The sequence below is a fragment of the Saccopteryx bilineata genome, chromosome 4 (assembly GCF_036850765.1).
Source record: "Saccopteryx bilineata isolate mSacBil1 chromosome 4, mSacBil1_pri_phased_curated, whole genome shotgun sequence".
In the NCBI taxonomy this organism is placed as follows: domain Eukaryota; kingdom Metazoa; phylum Chordata; class Mammalia; order Chiroptera; family Emballonuridae; genus Saccopteryx; species Saccopteryx bilineata.
Window position 1 is genome coordinate 238,525,317 of NC_089493.1, and position 23,803 is coordinate 238,549,119.

General features: G+C 35.5%; 1 protein-coding gene across 6 annotated transcripts in view; it reads right to left on the reverse strand.

Moving 5' to 3' along the window:
• Positions 1-23,803, reverse strand: part of PJA2 (praja ring finger ubiquitin ligase 2) — an 82,496-nt gene that overhangs the window by 39,057 nt on the left and 19,636 nt on the right. For 2 of the 6 annotated variants that reach the window (XM_066273975.1, XM_066273978.1), the window contains 3 exons: positions 10,323-10,449; positions 8,893-9,093; positions 6,450-7,491 (listed from right to left, as the gene is read on the reverse strand). In XM_066273975.1, the coding sequence (XP_066130072.1) occupies positions 6,450-7,491; positions 8,893-9,093; positions 10,323-10,362 (1,283 nt within the window). In that variant the 5' untranslated portion in view covers positions 10,363-10,449. Of the gene's footprint in view, positions 1-6,449; positions 7,492-8,892; positions 9,094-10,322; positions 10,450-11,267; positions 11,333-23,803 lie in introns of all 6 variants that reach the window. The other 4 variants (XM_066273980.1, XM_066273976.1, XM_066273979.1 and 1 more) reach the window with 4 other exon arrangements.

The window sequence follows — 23,803 nt, forward strand, 5'->3', positions numbered from 1 at the left end:
CTCAAGCCCAGTGAGCTTGTGCTCAAGCCAGTGACCTCAGGGTTTTGATCCTGGGTCCTCTGCGTCCTAGTCTAATGCTCTATCCACTGTGCCACCACCTTGTCAGGCTCTAGTGACCTCTTTAAAAAGTTTGCCAACCCCTGGGGGTCCAGGAGATATAGGTCAATGGAAGAGGAACTGTGGAGTGGGAAAGGGTAAGCAAACAGCTCAGCAGTAACACTGTAGTCAAAGAAAATGAGTAAGGAGAAAAGTCAACTTGCTGTGGAAATCAGGTCACTGTTAATTTCATAGAGCAGACAAATAATTCTGAGAGACTGGAGGTGTTTAAGAGTGGATAATGGAGGAATAGAAGCTGTGGAACATTTATTCTGAAAATAGCAATGAAAGAGAAAACAAACAGGCAAGTACCTTAAATAGAGAAAGCAAGATCAAGTAAAGTTTTTCCCCAGACTTAGAAAAATTGGAGAATGAGAGGTAGAAGGAAGCAAGCCAGGAATAAGGATAATAGGTAAAGTGTCAGATATGACTACAGACACAGAATGAGAAAAGTTACCTCTCTCCACTGAAAAAATTAAAAATAGTGTTAGAGCCTCACCAGGCAGTGGCACAGAGGATGGAGCATCAGACTGGGATGCAGAGGACCCAGGTTTGAAACCCTGAGGTAGCCGGACTGAGCGCAGGCTCATCTGGGTTGAGCTTGGGCTCACCAGCTTAACCCCATGGTCGCTGGCTTGAGCAAGGGGTCATTCACTCTGCTATAGCACCCTGGTCAAGGCACATGAGAAGCAATCAATGAACAACTAAGGAGCTGCAATAAAGAACTGATGCTTCTCATCCCTCTCCCTTCCTATCTGTTTGTCCCTATCTGTACATCTCTCTGACTCTCTCTCTGTCTCTGTCAAAAAAATAAAATAGTATTAGAAATTGAGATATTCTAATGAGTAGGAAAACAAGAAAATTCATGTTTATTTCAGTATCTTCAGGAAAGCAGGAGACAAAGTTATATACTAAGAGTGAGACAAGTAGATGAAACTAAAAGCAACAAGAGAAAGAATTTAAAAATGAGTTTTCAAGGAGTATACACAAGGAACAAATACGATACAAAACAATTGTTGAAGAGAGGACCCTTTGTTTTTAATTATAAAAGCACATGAGTTAAACATTTTATATTTCCAAAGTAGAAACTAAATTAAGTAGCACTTTAATTTCATATAGTTTAGCATTAGCATTTACAGCTATATTCAAAAGCAGATAACTATTAACTTATTAGAATGTCACACTCTTGACACGTTCAACTGTGAACCAAAAAAACAAAACAAAACCAGAACAAAAAAACAGCCTTTTTTTACATATGGAATGAAATTATATGTGATTTTTAGACAAATAATTTATGTACAAATCCTGGGTAGAAATAAGATCTGGAAGTAAATCCTGCCAAAAGCAACCTCTTCTTCATTAAATCCCTCAAGGAACTGGTCTGTCTTTCCCAACATTTACCACATGCATAAATACTCAACTATATAGGAGCCTAGGCTAAAGCGAAATTTGTTATCTGACTAGTAGAGGGTCAAAATAATTTTTTTTTGATTATTGAAAATACTTTGAGGAAATACTCAATGGAAATTATGCTAAAATATAATTCTTTGCATTTTCAAAGATAAAATACTAAGCAGTCTAGGATATTTCACCACTGTTAAACATTTAACTATGTTGTAATACAGCAACACAAATGGAAATACAAGCCTGCTTAATTTAGTAAATAAGGCCCCGATAGTGTCCTTTTTAAAGTGTGTCTGCCTTTTACAACTTTCTGGTTCTTTCCCTTAATATCAGAATATTGTATAAGCTGTAACACCCTAGCATGCCCAAAAAACAAAGCTGTTTATTGCTAACTTACTCTTTCTAAACTTACATACTTGGAAACAAGATTAAAAGCTTTGCTAAAATGTTAAAGCATGTACTTGAAGATCCCTGTCTTGGCTGCTCACAGATACAGGAAGATCAGCAGAGCTCTTTCTTCATGGCCCTCAGCTGACTTCATGGAAGAGGAAAGCAGCTTCATTTATCTCAGCATAATTATCTGTACTGTACATCTTGTCTTCCTCATAAGACTGGTGAACACTGAGGAAACCTGAATCATTATTATTTACATTTATAGCGCACCTGAAACAAAGCCTGACACGAGGATTTCAATAAATCTTTTTTGAATATAGCAAAGTAAAATCAACTAAATGGCTAATACTCATTTTATTATCCCAACATCATCATCAACAACAAAAACTGTCCTAACATTTTTATTTCAGTAAAGTTTTTCACCTTTTAGGCAAGGTTAAGGCCCAGGGACAGAAAAACTGGGAAAGACATCTCAAGTGCAGTAAGACGTGGTTAGGAGATGGCAGGCCTCCCTTCAGCACAGTTAGGCCCAAGGTTGAAATGTGCTGGCACGGCTGAAAGGGCCTTTTAAACTCAAATTCTTAGGGTATATTTCAAAAGAGCAGAGTACTAACCTTAGCTCTTTGGTCTAATTCCAAGTCTAGTAATTATATGCTATTAAAATTCCCCTTGCAATTCTAATTTAATAAGGTGTTGCTCAGTTCTTGTCAAACAGCTCAGAACAATGCTACCAGCTGCAATGCTTACTCCACAGATTATAATGTTTCAGATGTGATTAAGTGATCATTTATAATTTTTCAGGGAAGTAAAGGGTTATACATTCATTAAAGTACATTTCCACTTAAAAAGAATCTATACACTATATATTTCTAAAGTGGACAAATTCTTATATCTACATGTATACTTTTAGCTATGGTCTTGATAAGGGAGTAACTATTATAATACAAACATAACCAAAAAAATTTTCATATACATACATCAGCATTAAGTTTTATAAAGCAGTGAAAACTCAAAGCAGACTCAAAGCAGAAGCTATCTGTATTTTTCTTCTCAAGGTATTTATGGTAGAATCACTCCCTGTGTTTCTCCATTTCTCTGACATGCTAATACCACAACTGAGCAGGATACAGTAAAATGTCAAGTAGATGAAAATGTGGCAAAATGAAACTAAAAAGGAGTGTACAACTATTAAATCTCAACTTTATCTGGCACCATAAGGTATCTTGCAACTGTGATCCTTTGCAGGGAGTAAGGACAGAGGAACTGGAAACAGTAAGATAGAATTACTCCTTAAAATTGTAGCAACTATTGAAAGGAGGTCCTAAAACATATCTTAAAACTTACAAATGCAAATGTAAGTGGAATCCTAGGTAGAATCATTATCCTTGAAAACTTACTTTGTCATGAGTCTTTAAAAAAACCCATGTGTGTATTAAAAATGCTCCAAAATTAGTTTCATCATTTAAGCACATCCCACTATAGGTTCTTTAAGTCAATCCATTACTAAATAGTATATTCTGTTTGTAAAATATCTATCATTGTTCAGAACACTGACATTTCACTTAAGGAAAACAGGTATAAATAAATATGGTACTACCATAACCCATAACCATTAAAAAGTCCAGAGTCATTCTAGGCAAAGAAAACACTTCTATTTACAAAAAGAATCCATTTAAAAACTAAGAGACGGCCCTGGCCGGTTGGCTCAGCTGTAGAGCGTCGGCCTGGTGTGCGGGGGACCCGGGTTCGATTCCCGGCCAGGGCACATAAGAGAAGCGCCCATTTGCTTCTCCACCCCCCCTCCCCTCCTTCCTCTCTGTCTCTCTCTTCCCTTCCCGCAGCCAAGGCTCCATTGGAGCAAAGATAGCCCGGGGCGCTGGGGATGGCTCCTTGGCCTCTGCCCCAGGCGCTACAGTGGCTCTGGTCACGGCAGAGCGACGCCCCGGAGGGGCAGAGCATCCCCCCCCTGGTGGGCGTGCCGGGTGGATCCCGGTCGGTCGGTTGGGCGCATGCAGGAAGGAGTCTGTCTGACTGTCTCTCCCCGTTTCCAGCTTCAGAAAAATACAAAAAAGAAAAAAAAGAAAAAACAAAACAAAACAAAAGTAAGAGTCAAGAAAACTACCCTTTCTCTTTAGGTTGGCAAATAGCATAAAAATTTCAACTTCATTAGATGACATTAGGCCTGACTATTAAAAGCAAACAAAAGAGGTTTTTACTTTTGATTAGTGTGTCTAAAATGGAGAAGGCACAGCCAATTAAATTATGTTCTTCAAAAAAACAAAAATATAATGGGGGAAAAATGCAAAACCTTATACTTTCAAAAAGGTAAGTTACCTAAGACTGTAAGTTGTTTTATTTTTTAATAGTAACCTAGAGGTAGAATAGAGTTTACAATCCAATCCAAAAATTTTAGGGCTGAACATGTTTTGCAATTTAGATATATTCCTTGGGATTTAGAAACACTAATTGTTATACTTTCCAGTGGGGTCCAAACCAGCACCTAGTAATCAAGCACTCATATTATTGCAATAAAATATATATATACTTGAGAAAAAAGCCTCATTTTAGTTCAGACCCAGATGTTAACATTTGGTTAGGTTTTGTTGCTAGTATCTGTTCTTAGAACTTTGTGGATTTGGGATAAAAGACTGTGGCCCTAAATTGAAAAAACAAATCAGACAAAAGTTCTTAAACTACCTTTATCTTAGCTTAATAAATACTGTCTACTGACCTTTAAAGTTTACAAACTTACATAACAGTGTAGTAATTATATTTCAATTGTTTCTACAAGTTAATATGTCCAAAAAAACCTATATATTTTGTTAATTCTATAAGATGAGACAAAATACATAAAATGTATTCATATTCTAAAGCAGGGGTAGTCAACCTTTTTATACCTACCACCGACTTTTGTATCTCTGTTAGTAGTAAAATATTCTAAGCACCTACCGGTTCCACAGTAATGGTGATTTATAAAGTAGGGAAGTAACTTTACTTTATAAAATTTATAAAGCAGAGTTACAGCAAGATAAAGCATATAATAATAATTACTTACCAAGTACTTTATGTCGGATTTTCACTAAGTTTGGCAGACTAACTAAATCTTTATAAAACAACTTACTATAGTTAAATCTATCTTTTTATTTATACTCTGGTTGCTCTGCTACCACCCACCATGAAAGCTGGAACGCCCACTAGTGGACGGTAGGGACCAGGCTGACTACCACTGTTCTAAAAGATAAATTTCTTTCTTAGTACTTTCTAGTTAAAAAAGATAATTATTTTCACAAGCTAATAAAATCCTGAAATTGCACTATAACTAAGTATAGTTGGGGTTACAATTAGCTTAAAAGGATGTTTGGACTGTGAGATAATGAAAAGTCAGCAGTTGGATAAGTAAATTCCCCATTTCTCTCCTCTTTCTGTTGTCTTACAGTTTGGGGGAAAAAAGGACTCAGAATGCTTCTTATGAGAAAAAGTATGTGTTCTCTTGGAAACAGTAAACTGTAGTGGGGAAAAACACTGAGTCTGGATTCAGACAATAAGTCGATACTCAAATTCCAGGTCCATTGCTTACTAACTTTGCGGACCTTAGGAAGTTAGTTACCTCTCTTGTGCCTTAGATTCCTCATTCACAAATGGGGGAAGTTACAGTATGCACCACTTAAAGAGTTACTAATGAAAATTAAACACTAAATAAAAATAAGCAAAACAAAGCCTGACAAGGCAGTGGCGCAGTGGACAGAGGGTCGGACTGGGACACAGATGACTCAGGTTGAAAACTCCGGGACTGCTGGCTTGAGCGTGGGCTTATCTGGCTTGAGCAAGGGGTTGCTGGCTTGATTGTGGGATCATAGACATGACCCCATGGTCAGTGGCTTAAAGCCCAAGGTCACTGGCTTGAGTCCAAGGTTGCTTGCTTGAGCAGAGGGTCACTCGCTCTGCTGCAGCCTCCCAGTAGAGACACACATGAGAAAGCTATCAATGAACAACTAAAGAGACTAAGAAGCTGCAACAAAGAATTGATGCCTCTCATCTCTCTCCCTTCCTGTCTGTCCCTATTTGTCTGTCCCTCTCTCTGTCTCTGTCACACACACACAAAAAAAGCAAAAATTAAACAGTGAAAGGAAGAATAAAGAAACAAGTGATATGAATAAATACTGGCAGAGTTAATGCAATAATATCAATAAAAAATGCCTGTGGTTTATAACTACCTTTAAACTCAGACGGGCTTAGCATAGAATTTTTAAAATACAATAAATGTTTACCTTGAATTTCATTAACTGAAATACAAAGAATTAAAATAATTAGTATTTTTTTCTTCTGTAATAAATCATTAGCTGAGGATATAATTTCAATCAACTCCTAAAGTTTCTATAAAAAAACTAACCACTAGTTTGCATGTATGGTTAGCATTTGGTAAAGAAGAGTATTTGATAAGTCAAAATATCTAATACCCTAACTATGTCAGAGAGCCCACCCATCAAACATCACGGTACTAGAAACCAACCCCTCTGCTCACTACACAATCTGGCTAGCACTGAGGGAAACCTTACCTATCATCATCTTTGTCATACAGCTGGTAATAATCTCCACAGCCATTCCAAAAGGTGTGATCCACAATTTCTTGCCTTCCTGCTAAAGCTCTACTTTCTGATGTTATCCGGTTTTCTGGTTCCCTGTGTATAACTCTTGAGTATGGTTCCATGAACATACACTCATGCTCTCCATCATAGTCATCACATTTTATTAAGAGGTCATCTGAGTTATTTTCTTCAACTTCCAAAGCCTCCCTCCATCTCTGAACGCTTCTTTGTTTAGCCTCATGCCTATTAAAACCTGTCACTTGTTCCACTTGGCTTGAACTTACCAGTTTTCTAACTTTGGGCCTCACTACCTGTTCAGGAGAACTTCCCTGATTGTTGTCCCTATCCCTGGTATTTTGTTCACTACAAATATGCTCTAGGGCACAGGCTGAATCTTCAGTTGAATTTTCACTCTGTCTTTCCTGACTAGTATTACTTTGTTCGTTCTTTCTAATAACTTCCTCTTCAGAAGAGGACCTCTGAAATTCCTGATTATTCTGATTGAAAAACTCAGTAGAACTTTTCACTAAATGTGCTGAATCGAATTCTTCAAACTTATCTTGCATTTCACAGTTAAGAGAGGGAACTGGTGGTGAAAGACCAGTACATGCCTCTACCTCGCCATTTTCCAACTCAAATACTGTATTACTCAATGCTTCCTGATATCTACCACCTTCCACAACTTCTGCAGAAAGCTGAAGACGGTCGTTATCTTCCTCTCCATGTGTACCATCTGGATCATAAGAGTCAGTATGAACCAATGTAATTCCATTTTGGATACTTGAGGCATTACAAGCTCCTGGAGTATCTTCTTCCTCAGAGTGATTACAAAGATCTGAACTGCTTGCTAAGGTCTCCCTGCCTTCCCCACTATGATGTGCTTCAGTAAAGCATGGACTGCTCTTGATGGTTTGATTCAATGCTGTATCACAAATTGGAATTTCTGTTTCACTTTTTTCAAATAAAGGATCCTTGGGTAATGAAGATTGAACTTGATCCAATGGACTGAAACCTTTGGAGAAAATGAAAGAAAACATATTTGGAGGGTTCAATTTAGATAAAATTTGATTTAATAATGGCTACTTAAGTAGAAGTCATACCATTTATTATCTATTTGAATATAAAAGAATTTTGCTAACCGGTGCTTCTATGTGCCCTAACTTAACAGGGAGGGCAGAATGGCTACCCCATGAGGTCATTTATGACACTGTGTAATCAATATCATCTCATTTATCATCATCACCTTTTGCAGGTTTTTCACATAAATCCTAATACCTAAAACATACTGTAAAAAACATTAAAAGGAGAGACTAATGAAAGATCAAACAATAAAAGGAGTAAGTGAAGTCACTGCCTTCCCAGTTGATGGGATATTCAATTCCAACTTAACTTCTTTTATTACATACAGGTAAAAAAATTCTAAAATACTCATGATAGATATAAGATCAAATTACAAATCTATCAGAAATAAAATTCTCTTGTGTTTCATGTCAACTCAGATTATATCTCAGTCTCTAGATATATAAAGTAGATCACTATAATAGCTATAATAAGTTAACTTTAGATATGTTACAGCTATGAATAAAAAAACAATGAAAATGTTAGTGTTGATTCTCTTTGCCATAATCTGTTAGAATCTTTATACAAGAGTAAAATCATATCTATCCTAAAAATTACTTCAGCATGACTATCTTTTATCACTATTAATGTAATAATAAAAATGAAGACATCTGAGATTTTGTTTTTAAAATTTATAAATTATAAATAATTGAAGATTAGGTTTGTCATATCACAAATGGATTCTTTAACAGAATGACCTTAGCTAATAATTGAGATTCTATATAAATGGCAGGAGAAATAATCTAGAATTACCAAGTTTTCTCAGGACAAGAAGACACTAACATTCTAGTCTAAAATCATATATCATAATACCTGAATATTTGCAAAATACTTTTTCAAACCACTGAATAATTTAAGAAATTTTAATTAAATAACTAAGAATTACTTGACATTTATATTTTATAAAATGATTTTTTTAAAAATCAAATGAGCCAAGCTAAATTAGAGACAAAAATCCCCCCCAGAATCCAAAACTATTATTTAAACACAGGGAAAAATATATTCAGTTCACATTAAAAAAATTTTTTGATTAAAAGATAAAGATTTCCTGTGGCTGAAGGATATGACAATGTAATCACTGGAATGCTGGTGTAGATACATTTTAATGATTGTCTGTATTCCTTTTTCTCCTATATTTAAGTATTAATATTAATTCAATAAAAATTTCAAAATAGAATTTCTTGACAAAATATACAGCATTTATACTTATAGACACAGATAAAACCTACTCAAATATTGCAAGATCAATTCCTACATGCTTATTATAGTTCTTAAATAATTCTATGCTGCATACCTGAAGAATTTTCCTTTGGAATATCATCTAGCTCCAACACTTCATAGTCATCACCAGCGCGACCTAAACTTCTTTCATGCCTGGTCATACAAGGTTTAAAACTGACATATGCATGTCTTCTTCCATATCTCCTGCCTGTGATTGTCTGATATCCTCCTGCTGGTTTGGGCCACACTGCCTTATTGGATTCTTGATCCATTGCTGAAAAACAAAGTTAAAAAAAAAGAGAGGCAACAATGATCTTCATTCTGGAAACTAGTGGGGATATTATTTCAACATATATACTAGTATTTTCCAATTCATATGCTACTGAACAGCAAATGTACCTTATTATTATATAAAATTTACATAATAAATTATCATGCTATGTTATGAGAATTATGTGGTGGCCTCTTTTCCCACAAAAATATCTTTCAAAGTTTGGTTCAAGATATTTAAGACTTTTATAATGTAACCTATCAAAAAAGATGTTCACATGCCAAACTACTATAGTGCAAAAAGGTCATTAAGGATTGGACAACGATCCTCCAACTTATGTAAAGTATATATAAGTGCTCAACACGTATTTGTTGAGTGAATTACTAGCACATGATATGATGATAGTTTCAATTACATGTAAGAGTGAATATATTCCTTTCAAAGGTAAAACAGGTAACCTATTTAAACAGTATGTATACTATTATAAAGAACCAACTAGATCACAATAAATATATCCCAAAACTTAGTGTCACAATAAAATTCTCTAAAAGATATTAACATTTGAATAACTTAAATACTAAGTTCTGATGACTGAGGAACACACAGTAGTAAATAGTAGTATCTTTTACTAAATATAAAATTATTTTACATATATTATATATAAGTTTAGTCAACTAGATTTTACATATACCATGGAGGAGCTAAAACCAGTATCTCATAGTATACAGAAAAGTCAGTAAATACAAGAGTTACATATTTTTATTGCATTAAAATAAGAAATATAATTGCTTCCAAGCATGAAAGAAAAACAAGCATATACTTCTAAGATACAATATCAAATGTTATATTGTTACATATTCTTCTCAACAACCTAATGAGGTAAATACTGTATTTTATTTTAAAGATAAAATAATTAAGGTTAAAATTCAGTTATTTAAATAATGTGTCCCATAATCCCATAGTATGACTCTAGAACCACTTAACTCCTCCAAATAAATAGTCTCCAAAGTAGAAAGCACAATAGAAGCTAAAAGGATATGAGAAGAAAATATAAGCATTTCTATTTGTACTTTTCATTATCAAAAATTAGAAATTAAGCTTTATAAATAATTAATATAAATGGATTAAAACGGGCCTTAATTAAGACCATAATCACATGCCACGTATGGTACTGAAGGTAGCTGGAGGGAAGAAATATACAGTCTTCAATGTATAGAAATTGACAGACACACCTTGCTTACCTGCTGGTTCTTTTTCAGTATTTTGTGACATATATGGCAGTTTTTGTGTACCCAGTTTAACCGAATTTTGGATGTTACTTAGTTTTTACTCACAAGATCGTGAAGCTGCAGAAGATTCCTACAAAGAAATAATAGATTAAACAAAATATTAACACAAGCACAAAACAAATGGCAAAACTAATTCTTCTTCTAGTGAAACCTTTGCTAGTCCAATAACAAACAAAAAAATCTGATCAGGCAAGTTAATAAAAAAACTCATTACTGTAAGATGGCCATTTGAAAAGTTTTTTATATCTCCTCTTAAAAAATCTTGTTGTAAGTAAATTTCATCCTTAAGGTTGACAATGATAACAATGCACACAGAATGTATAAGCAAATATATTTGAAGAGGTACTATTTGGGATATGTGATCAAATTATTTGGGAATGTACTCCACTATACTATCTGTGTTTCTCCATCAAGTGCTATATTGTTCCTTTAGCCCTGATTTGTTTAAAAAAAAAGTTAATCCTAAGATTACAAACTTAGACTTATGATTAAGATATAATGTATAATGTATAAGTAACGTATAATGGATATGACAATTGAAAATTAATGTGTGTAAATGATACATATGTTTACATTAGTCAATTGATCATTCAGATATTTTAATCCCAAATAAAAACCTATTCTAAATTTAAATAATCAAAATTTACCACATAACATATACAAAAAACCTTCTGTGGTTCTGAAATTAATCCACCTATTTTAAAAGTTGACATCTGTGCTTTTCTCAAAGTTTGCTAAGAACCTAATTTTGTAAATATCTTACTTAAACATATAAGTTTATTGCTAACTATCACCAACTCAAATTTATTAATGATAGTTCTACAAATGAATTTATTATGTTATATCTAGCTATGGATAGCTATTAACATACATAAGATACACACTCACATTATCTCCATATAAATTATAAATTTAGCAACAGGTTGTAATCCTCTATCTGAATTGAGTCAAACCTAAAATGTAAAAATACATTTTAAAAAACCTTATATTGACAAAAATACAAGCTCTAATTAATATTGTTTTCACAAGAGAAAGAATCTGAAATAACTCAAATCTTCAGATTCAGAATGCAGTATATGGCAATCTTAAAGGATATACACGGATTTAAGTTCATAAGTATTTTACCTTTTCTGGTAAAATGGAATAAAGTTTTATTCTGACATGTTCCAGGGCACTATTCTCAGTGCTAAGGATGCAACAACAAAGAAAATGGACAAATATTCCTGTTCCCCTAAAATTACAGTAAAATCACCATACCTCTATTAGAATAACATGGTGGTTTTAAAATATGTTCACAAATTCTTTAGTACGTTACCCTTCATAAAAGCAGAGCCTAATCTGTTCCCCTTAAGTGTTATCTGTACTTAGTAACTTGTTTCTGATGAAGATAATGTGATAGAAGTGACAGTGTGTGATCCACAAAAATAGAGCATAAATGGCATTGCGGTTTTCCCCTTGTCTGCTCTCTTGGCTTGCTCTGAGAGAAGGTGGCTGCTACATCATGAGGATCAAATAGTCCTATTGAGAGGTCCTTATGATGAATAACTGGCAGTCCTTGCCAGGTCAAAAGGAACTGAGGTCTTCTTGCAATAGCCACATTAAGGAACCAACTAGGAAATAGATACTTCAGCCATAATCAAGTCTTCATATGACTTTATTCCTGGCCTAAATCTTGAGTGCAAGTTTATGAAAGACCCTGAGCCAAAACCACCCAGCCAGGCTGCTCCAGAATTCCTGACCCACACAAAACATAAGATGAAAAATGTTCTGAGCTGTTAAGTTTATTGCAGCTTAACAAATTATCCTGCAATAGATAAAAAATACAAATAATTAAAATTACATGTATTTAGATACTGGATTTTTTATAGTTCCACCTATTACTAGGACAAAAATTTTCTATACAATCTCATGAAAGTATATTTTCTTCCTTTAAAAAGCTCTACTTTTTCTCAACAAGCCAAATGCCATGTTGTGATCGACAGTATCAAAAGGAATTATATTAGTCTTTTGCAATATTGTTAGCAATATTAGAACTTTGGCTTAGCACCTATACACCACCCATCACCTAGTAGACACTCAGTAAACAATCTACATTCCCATCAGCAATATAGAAGAGCACCAGTTGTTTCATATCCTTGGCAACCTCTGTATCGTCAGTCTCTGATTTTGGCCATTCTGGTAGCAATGTGATGGTTCTACATTGTGACATTTCCCTGATAAGTAATAATGTAGAGCGCCTCTACCTATGCATACTGGCTTCTTGGATATCTTCTTCTGTGGAGAACCTACCTGCTCACTTTTTTGCATATTTTAAAAGTTGTGCTGTTTGTGCCTTTTCCTTTTTGATTTACTCATACTTTGTGGATACAAGTTCTTCACCAGATTTATTTATTATGAGTATATTATTGTGGTATGTGGCTTGCCTTTTCTTTCTTAATGATGTCTTAATGAATAAAAGTTCTTAATATTATATATTCTAACATCAATTTTATGTTCTAAGAAAATTTTGACTACTCAAAGGTAATGAAGATATTCTCCTATATTTTCTTCTAGAAGCTTGATAATTTTAGCTTTTACATCTAGATCTATTATCCAACTCAAATGAACTTTAAAATATAGTATCAGGTAAAAGTCAGGGTCCTTTTTTCATTCCATAGAGATCCAGTTTATCTAACACAGCTCATTAAAAATAAATGTTTTCTCTTAACTTCAGTGGAGCTTTTGTCATAAACCAAGAAACAACGTATGTAAAGCTCTACAGTTTCTAGACACTCTATATTTCTTTGGTCTTTTTGCCTACCTTGTTCTAATACAGCAATTTTCAACCATTTTCATCTCCTGGCACACATAAATTAATTACTAAAATTCTGCAGCATACCAAAAAATGATTTTGCCTACCTAACCAAAACAAAACAAAGTATAACTTTGATTTATTTACACCAGATGGCTATCATGTTGGCTGCTGTCACTTTTTAATTTGACAATCTAAGGGAAAAGAGGTCAGTATCCCTGACTACATGGTCAGGTATTACATGTTTTAAAAATTCTTGTGGGTCACTGGTTGAAAATTCCTTTTCTAATACAAATTGTCTTAATTACTGTAACATCAAAACAAGTTTTGACATAGGAGACAACTACATCTTGACATAAATTTTGGCATCCATTTGACCAAAGTAAAAAATTCTTACTTGGGATTTTTTACTTCAGAGAAATTGATAACAATACTGATTTCCTACTACATAAAAATGAAATATTTCATTTATTTATTTTAAAATGTCTCAGCACTGTTTTGTAATACTCAGTGTAAAAGTGCCCAAGTTTTACCAAATTTATTCTTAGGTATCTGACATATTTTGATGCTATTCTAGATGTACTTTTCTAATGTTATTTCATACTCTTTTGGTCATGTTAAAATCAAAAACAAAGACCAGCCTTGAAAATTCCTTTAACAGACAAAATCAGTTTAGTCACACAAAGTTTAGCTTATTTACCTAAATTTACCTGAGTCATTTTTTGCTTATGATGGTCTCTGACTTAAATTTGTTTGACTCATGATTTATCGCCTTTATAGTGAGGTGAAAGGAATATGCAATCAGTAGAAACCTTACTTTGAATTTGGATCTTTCTCTAGGCTAGTGGTATGGTCCTCGTTTGGGATGCTGGGCAGCAGCAATGAGCTGTAGCGCCCAGTCAGACACGTGATCTGGAGAGTCAACAACCAATACTTTATAGTATACATACTCCATTGAATTTTTTTTATATTATATTCAATAAATGGCATGACATATTCAACATTTAATTATAAAATAGGCTTTGTATTAGAAGTTTTTGTCCCATTACAGACTAATGTCAGTGTTCTAAAAGCATTTAAGATAGGCTAGGCTAAGCAATGATGTTAGGTAGATTAGGTGTATTAAATGCATTTTTGATTTAACAGTATTTTCAGCTTAACGTGGGTAGGTTTATCAGGATATGATGTACCCATAAGTCAAGGAGCATCTGTACTATAACCAATAACTTTCTTATTACATAAGCTGCTTTAGAACAATATAATCCTGAGCCTCATTCTATGTTTTGGTTTGAGTGCTCTTGATTTACAAATACATTTTTGGTGTGCGCACAATAACTTTTACTAATTACTACTACATAACTGATTCACTGGTTTTACTTCTGTTATATCTAAACTGTTGACAGTTCATAACTTCAGGAGTGGGATACAAAGACCCCAGTGACTCCAAAGTGGATGAACAAACAGGTATTGGTACCCACAGACCCCAGTGAGCTCACTGCTTTCTTGTCAACCCTGGTTAAGTGTCTCATGGACACAAGATCCACTCTCTCTGTGTTTTGTGCTCTCTGACTTTATTGTACATGCCTATATTTTGTTTGTTGAAGCTTCTTGGTAAGTCACCCTATTCTGCTCAAAGGGGCAAAAAAACATATGATTCCCTTTTAGACAAGCTGTTGGAAAACAGGGTCCATTATAATGAAAACATCTTCAAAAATCAAAGATGAAGTCTACCTGGTCGATGGACCATCATTTATGCCTTTGGAAAATGGATGAACACTGGAACTGTAGTGGCTACTCTGGGGAACTTTTAATTTAGCCAAGTCCACCTTAAGGGGTACTCTTAAAATAGAGGATTCCAAACCACCAACAAAATAATGAAATAACATTCTTTGAAGAGAAGTTTCTAAAAGACAAAATGATACAAAAAACAGCTCTAAAAAGATTCATACAGAATGGAAATAAAAAATATTTAGTAAAAACACTGGCCATCTGAACAAGTTAACTTTAATTTAGTTCATAAGCTAAAAAACACAATTTGTATTCAACTACTTTTTAAAAATTATTTATTTATTTATTCATTTTTAGAGAGGAGAGAGAGACAGACAGGGAGAGAGAGGAGAGAGAGACAGAGAGAGAGAAGGGGGGAGGAGCTGGAAGCATCAACTCCCATATGTGCCTTGACCAGGCAAGCCCAGGGTTTTGAACTGGTGACCTCAGCATTTCCAGGTTGACGCTTTATCCACTGCGCCACCACAGGTCAGGCCGTATCCAACTACTTTTGAGTTATATACATGAGACATGGCTAAACATTTTAAAAGAAAAATTTTAAGTTCTCTATTTATATCTTTCTGTATGTTTATGTGTGCCTGTCTGTATGTTATATATTTTTCCACCACCAAATGATATTGTCAAAATGAATTTGTAAAAAGCTCTATTTGTCTTTAAAAAAATTAAGTGTTTATATAAATCAAGTATAATCTCAGAATTATAGAAATTAACCCAAATGTTTTTAAGTTCACATGATCTAAGTAATCTTTGACAAAGAAAGGTCAGTTTAAGTTTATTGGTTTAATAAAACCAAATATTTGTCAATGAGAAAAATAAGATGATGGTTAGCTCTTTAATGTCTACTCCAAGAATAATTATTAAAAGCAAGTATATTCAAATGGCCAACAGATGCTCATCTTCTTTAGTTATTAGAGAAATGCAAATCAAAACTGCAATGAGATACCACCTCACACCTGTTAGATTAGCTATTATTAACAAGACAGGTAATAGCAAATGTTGGAGAGGCTGTGGAGAAAAAGGAACCCTCATACACTGTTAGTGGGAATGTAAAGTAGTACAACCACTATGGAAGAAAGTATGGTGGTTCCTCAAAAAACTGAAAATAGAACTACCTTATGACCCAGCAATCCCTCTACTGGGTATATACCCCCAAAACTCAGAAACATTGATACGTAAAGACACATGGAGCCCCATGTTCATTGCAGTATTGTTCACAGTGGCCAGGACATGAAAACAACCAAAAAGCCCGTCAATAGATGACTGGATAAAGAAGATGTGGCACATATACACTATGGAATACTACTCAGCCATAAGAAATGATGACATCGGATCATTTACAGCAAAATGGTGGGATCTTGATAACATTATACGAAGTGAAATAAGTAAATCAGAAAAAACCAGGAACTGCATTATTCTATACGTAGGTGGGTCATAAAAGTGAGACCAAGAGACATTGATAAGAGTGTGGTGGTTACGGGGGGAGGGGGAAGAGGGAGAGGGAAAGGGGGAGGGGCACAAAGAAAACTAGATAGAAGGTGACAGAGGACAATCTGACTTTGGGTGATGAGTATGCAACATAATTGAACGACAAGATAACCTGGACATGTTATCTTTGAATATATGTATCCTGATTTACTGATGTCACCCCATTAAAAAAATAAAAAAATAAATATAAATAAAAAAATAAAAAAAATTAAAAAAGCAAGTATATTAAAAAAACATAAAAAGTTTATACTAAATTTCTATGAAAAACTATATGCCACCAAATACAACAATCTAGAAGAAATGGATAAATTCCTAGAACAATACAACCTTCCTAGACTGAGTCATGAAGAAGCCGAAAGCCTAAACAGACCAATCAGCAGGGAGGAAATAGAAAAAAACTATTAAAAACCTCCCCAAAAATAAAAGTCCAGGCCCAGACGGGTATACTAGTGAATTCTATCAAACATTCAAAGAAGACTTGGTTCCTATTCTACTCAAAGTCTTCCAAAAAATTGAAGAAGAAGCAATACTTCCAAACACATTTTATGAGGCCAACATAACCCTCATACCAAAACCTGGCAAGGATGGCACGAAAAAAGAAAACTACAGACCAGTATCTCTAATGAATACAGATGCTAAAATACTAAACAAAATACTAGCAAACCGAATACAACAACATATTAAAAAAATAATACATCATGATCAAGTGGGATTCATCCCAGAATCTCAAGGATGGTTCAACATACGTAAAACGGTTAACGTAATACACCATATCAACAAAACAAAGAACAAAAACCACATGATCTTATCAATAGATGCAGAAAAGGCTTTTGATAAAATACAACACAATTTTACGTTTAAGACTCTCAACAAAATGGGTATAGAAGGAAAATATCTCAACATGATAAAGGCCATATATGGATAAACCATCAGCCAACATCATATTAAATGACATAAAACTGAGGACTTTCCACCTTAAATCAGGAACACAACAGGGTTGTCCACTCTCTCCACTCTTATTTAACGTGGTGCTAGAGCAATCAGACAAGACAAAGAAATAAAAGGCATCCATATCGGAAAAGAAGAAGTAAAGCTATCACTTTTTGCTGATGATATGATCCTATACATCGAAAACCCGAAGGACTCCACAAAAAGATTATTAGAAACAATAAACCAATACAGTAAGGTCGCAGGATACAAAATTAACATACAAAAGTCCATAGCCTTTCTATATGCCAACAATGAAATATTAGAAAACGAACTCAAAAAAATAATCCCCTTCACGATTGCAACAAAAAAAATAAAATACCTAGGAATAAACATAACAAAGAATGTAAAGGACCTATATAACGAAAACTACAAGGCATTATTAAGAGAAATAGAAAAAGACACAATGAGATGGAAAAATATTCCTTGTTCTTGGATAGGAAGAATAAATATAGTTAAAATGCCATATTACCCAAAGCAATATATAAATTTAATGCAATTCCCATCAAAATTCCTATGACATTTTTTAAAGAAATGGAACAAAAAATCATCAGATTTATATGGAACTATAAAACACCCCGAATAGCCAAAGCAATCCTAAGGAAAAAGAATGAAGCTGGGGGCATTACAATACCTGACTTTAAACTATATTATAGGGCCTCGATAATCAAAACAGCATGGTATTGGCAGAAAAATAGACACTCAGACCAATGGAACAGAATAGAAAGCCCAGAAATAAAACCACATATATATGGTCAAATAATCTTTGATAAAGGGGCCAACAACACACAATGGAGAAAGGAAAGCCTCTTCAACAAATGGTGTTGGGAAAACTGGAAAGCCACATGCAAAAGAATGAAACTCGACTACAGCCTGTCCCCGTGTACTAAAATTAATTCAAAATGGATCAAAGACCTAAATATAAGACCTGAAACAATAAAGTACATAGAAGAAGACATAGGTACTAAACTCATGGACATGGGTTTTAAAGAGCATTTTATGAATTTGACTCCACAGGTAAGAGAAGTGAAGGCAAAAATTAATGAATGGGACTACATCAGACTAAGAAGTTTTTGCTCAGCAAGAAAAACTGATAACAAAATAAACAGACAGCCAACTAAATGGGAAATGATATTTTCAAACAACAGCTCAGATAAGGGCTTAATATCCAAAATTTACAAAGAACTCATAAAACTCAACAACAAACAAACAAACAATCCAATAAAAAAATGGGAAGAGGACATGAACAGACACTTCTCCCAGGAAGAAATACAAATGGCCAACAGATATATGAAAAGATGCTCAGCTTCATTAGTTATTAGAGAAATGCAAATCAAAACTACAATGAGAGCCTGACCAGGTGGTGGCGCAGTGGATAGAGCATCGGACTGGGATGCGGAAGGACCCAGGTTCGAGACCCCGAGGTCTCCAGCTTGAGCGCGGGCTCATCTGGCTTGAGCAAAGAGCTCACCAGCTTGGACCCAAGGTCGCTGGCTCCAACAGGGGGTTACTCGGTCTGCTGAAGGCCCACGGTCAAGGCACATGTGAGAAAGCAATCAATGAACAACTAAGAAGTCGCATCGCGCAACCAGAAACTGATGATTGATGCTTCTCATCTCTCTCCGTTCCTGTCTGTCTGCCCCTGTCTATCTCTGTCTCTGTAAAAAAAAAAAAAAAAAAAAAAAAAAAATACAATGAGATACCACCTCACCCCTGTTAGATTAGCTATTATCAACAAGACGGGTAATAGCAAATGTTGGAGAGGTTGCGGAGAAAAGGGAACTCTCATCCACTGTTGGTGGGACTGTAAAGTAGTACAACCATTATGGAGGAAAGTATGGTGGTTCCTCAAAAAACTGAAAATAGAACTAACTATCTTATGACCCAGCAATCCCTATACTGGGTATATACCCCAAAAACTCAGAAACATTGATACGTAAAGACACATGTAGCACCATGTTCATTGCAGCACTGTTCACAGTGGCCAAGACATGGAAACAACCAAAAAGCCCTTCAATAGAAGACTGGATAAAGAAGATGTGGCACATAGACACTATGGAATACTACTTAGCCATAAGAAATGATGACATCAGATCATTTACAGCAAAATGGTGGGATCTTGATAACATTATATGGAGTGAAATAAGTAAATCAGAAAAAAACAAGAACTACATGATTCCATACATTGGTGGAACATAAAAACGAGACTAAGAGACATGGACAAGAGTGTGGTGGTTACCAGGGGTGGGGGGAGGGAGGACATAGGAGAGTTAGGGGGAGGGGGAGGGGCACAGAGAACTAGACAGAGGGTAATGGAGGACAATCTGACTATGGGCGAGGGGTATGCAACATAATTTAATGACAAGATAACCTAGACATGTTTTCTTTGAATATATGTACCCTGATTTATTAATGTCATCCCATTAACATTCATAAAAATTTATTAAGGGCCTAATATCCAAAATATACAAAGAACTCATAAAACTCAACAACAAACAAACAAACAATCCCATAAAAAAATGGGAAGAGGATATGAACAAACACTTCTCCCAGGAAGAAATACAAATGGCCAACAGATATATGAAAAGATGCTCATCTTCTTTAGCTATTAGAGAAATGCAAATCAAAACAGCAATGAGATACCACCTCACACTTGTTCGATTAGCTATTATTAGCAAGACAGGTAATAGCAAATGTTGGAGAGGCTGTGGAGAAAAAGGAACCCTCATACACTGTTGGTGGGAATGTAAAGTAGTACAACCACTATGGAAGAAAGTATGGTGGTTCCTCAAAAAACTGAAAATAGAACTACCTTATGACCCAGCAATCCCTCTACTGGGTATATACCCCCAAAACTCAGAAACATTGATACGTAAAGACACATGCAGCCCCATGTTTATTGCAGCATTGTTCACAGTGGCCAGGACATGGAAACAACCAAAAAGCCCATCAATAGATGACTGGATAAAGAAGATGTGGCACATATACACTATGGAATACTACTCAGCCATAAGAAATGATGACATCGGAACATTTACAGCAAAATGGTGGGATCTTGATAACATGATACGAAGTGAAATAAGTAAATCAGAAAAAACCAGGAACTGCATTATTCCATACGTAGGTGGGACATAAAAGTGAAACTAAGAGACATTGATAAGAGTGTGGTGGTTGGGGGGGGGGGAGGGGGGAATGGGGGAGGGAAAGGGGGAGGGGGAGGGGCACAAAGAAAACAAGATAGAAGGTGACAGAGGACAATCTGACTTTGGGTGACGGGTATGCATCATAATTGAACGACAAGATACCCTGGACTTGTTATCTTTGAATATATGTATCCTGATTTATTGATGTCACCCCATTAAAAAAATAAAATTATTAAAAAAAATAAAAAATAAAAAAAATAAAAAATAAAAATTTATTAAAAAAAAGTTTATACTAAATTATACTAAACAATAGATATTCATTTAATATCTAAAACATTTCAAGGATGCTAAACAAGTTTATCTACTTACGGTTTTAAGATTTTTTTACAGAAACACAAAAGATATTTGGGTCTATAAAATAAAAACACTTTGTGCTAATTTGAAAAATCTACTATGAGGAAGAATATATTTCTAGTAATTGTAAAATGTATTTATAAATTTTCCAATCCACAATTGCTTACTTCTAATTTTTCTCTAGAAATTAAGGACTCTTAAGGATTAAGAATCCTATTTAATATATGTAGTTAAAATGACCAGAAATCATAAGGGTGAAAGAAAATGACTGTATATGAAAAACAGGTGAAGAAAACAAAACGTGTATTTTTTGTGTGTGTTTATTTTTCTGAAGTTGGAAACGGGGAGGCAGTCAGACTCCCGCATGCGCCCGATCGGGATCCACCCGGCATGCCCACCAGGGGGCGATGCTCCGCCTATCTGGGCCATTGCTCTGTTGCAACCAGAGCCATTCTAGCGCCTGAGGCAGAGGCCATAGAGTCACCCCCAGCGCCTGGGCCAACTCTGTGGCTGCAGGAGGGGAAGAGAGAGACAGAGAGGAAGGAGATGGGGAGGGGTGGAGAAGCAGATGGGCGCTTCTCCTGTGTGCCCTTGCCAGGAATCAAACCTGGGACTCCTTCACGCCAGGCCGATGCTCTACCACTGAGCCAACTGGCCAGGGCCCAGAATGTGTTTTTTTGGATAAGGAAAGATAGGAAAGACATGTTTTTGTTTTGTTTTGTTTTGTAAAGGAAAATAAGAAAATTTTGTCCTAAAGTAAAATGATTGTTACAGATATGACAATAGCTGAATGGATATTGAAACCTGAGGAGCTTTGTAGAAAATGAATACCTGTATTGAGAATTTTATATGGAGCCTGACCTGTGGTGGCGCAGTGGATAAAGCGTCGACCTGGAATGCTGAGGTCGCCGGTTCAAAACCCTGGGCTTGCCTGGTCAAGGCACATATGGGAGTTGATGCTTCCTGCTCCTCCCCCTGTTCTCTATCTATCTATCTCTCTCTCTCTCTCTCTCTCTAATAAAAATGAATAAATAAAATCTTAAAAAAAAAAAGAGAGAATTTTATATGTAGTCGTGCTAAGACTAAAGTTATCTATTTAAATTTAAATACAAGGGACAGTTTTAATATCAAAAGTATCCTGATGTCAAGTTAGAATTTGGTGTTCTCTCTGGTAAAAAACAATTTTCTGGCCTGACCTGTGGTGGCACAGTGGATAAAGCGTCGACCTAGAAATGCTGAGGTTGCCAGTTCGAAACCCTGGGCTTGCCTGGTCAAGGCACATATGGGAGTCGATGCTTCCAGCTCCTCCCCCCTTCTCTCTGTCTCTCTTCTCTCTCTCTGTCTCTCCCTCTCCTCTCTAAAATGAATAAATAAATAAATAAATAAATAAACAATTTTCTGTTTGTTTATTTATTTAGATTATTGGCTTCCCCTTAAAGAGAAATTATAAAGGGTTTTATTATTTTTTACTTTTAATATAATCTATCTAGGGAACAAAGATTCCTGTGTCTTATGAAAGTATTTCCTGTGCCTCATACTGTCTTTACCAAGTCTTTGATTACTTAGAAAAATAACTGTCTTCTCTATTAAAAAGCTAAGGTTCGCCCTGGCCAGTTGGCTCAGCGGTAGAGCGTCAGCCTAGCGTGCGGAGGACCCAGGTTCGATTCCCGGCCAAGGCACACAGGAGAAGCGCCCATTTGCTACTCCACCCCTCCGCCGCACTTTCCTCTCTGTCTCTCTCTTCCCCTCCACAGCCAAGGCTCCATTGGAGCAAACATGGCCCGGGCACTGGGGATGGCTCCTTGGCCTCTGCCCCAGGCGCTAGAGTGGCTCTGGTCGCAACATGGCGACGCCCAGGATGGGCAGAGCATTGCCCCCTGGTGGGCAGAGCGTCGCCCCATGGTGGGCGTGCCGGGTGGGTCCCAGTCGGGCACATGCGGGAGTCTGTCTTACTGTCTCCCTGTTTCCAGCTTCAGAAAAATGAAAAAAAAAAAAAAAAGCTAAGGTTCTTTTACAACCATGTAACTTGCCTTTGATTGAAATCTTTTGTCACTTTGGTTGATTGGATAACTAAGTCAATTGAATCATTTGTAGATGTGAGTTTGTATGTGTGAACTCTCACAAGATCACTAACCATGGCCATTCAAGTCTTTTCTTCTTATTTACAGTTACTATTCTATCTAGTTTGAGGCTTTGCAAATGTGTTCCCAAAAAGTGCCCCATCTTCAAACTCATGAAAAAGACCCTGACAGGTATTCTATAATGCAGATTTCTAATAACTTTAAAATAGTAACACTGAACTGAGGATAAGATTAAAACTTTAATATAGAAAACTGATTGGTTCACAAAGCTGCTAAACCAAGCTAAAACAAAACAAAATTACATAACACTGAGTAAACTAAAAAGATGACTGTAATTTTTATGACTTCATTTGAAACATTGCTAGTTCTTTAATGATTTGGTTTCAGGTTTAAAGATTCCCCTTTTTCTCTTCTGTTTTAAACAGTCAATAATTTAGAGCAATTATAAAGTGTACCTTTGCAACAGAAGTTGAAAATTTTACCTTTTGCTCCCTATCTGATCCCTCCAGAATTCAGAAATTCTTATTAAATATTTCTATTTTTCATGACAATATGTGTATTTGAATCTTTCACCTTGTAACAGGACATAATTGAACAAGTCCTTAGCTTGGCTCCCTAGCCTGAAAAAGCTTTTGAAAGTCCAATCTGAGATTCTTTATGAACAGTTATAGCAAAGCAGACTTAAAAGAGCCCACATAGGCCCTGGCTGGTTGGCTCAGAGGTAGAGCGTTGGCCCAGCATGTGGAAGTCCCAAGTTCGATTCCTGGCCAGGGCACACAGGAGAAACAACCATCT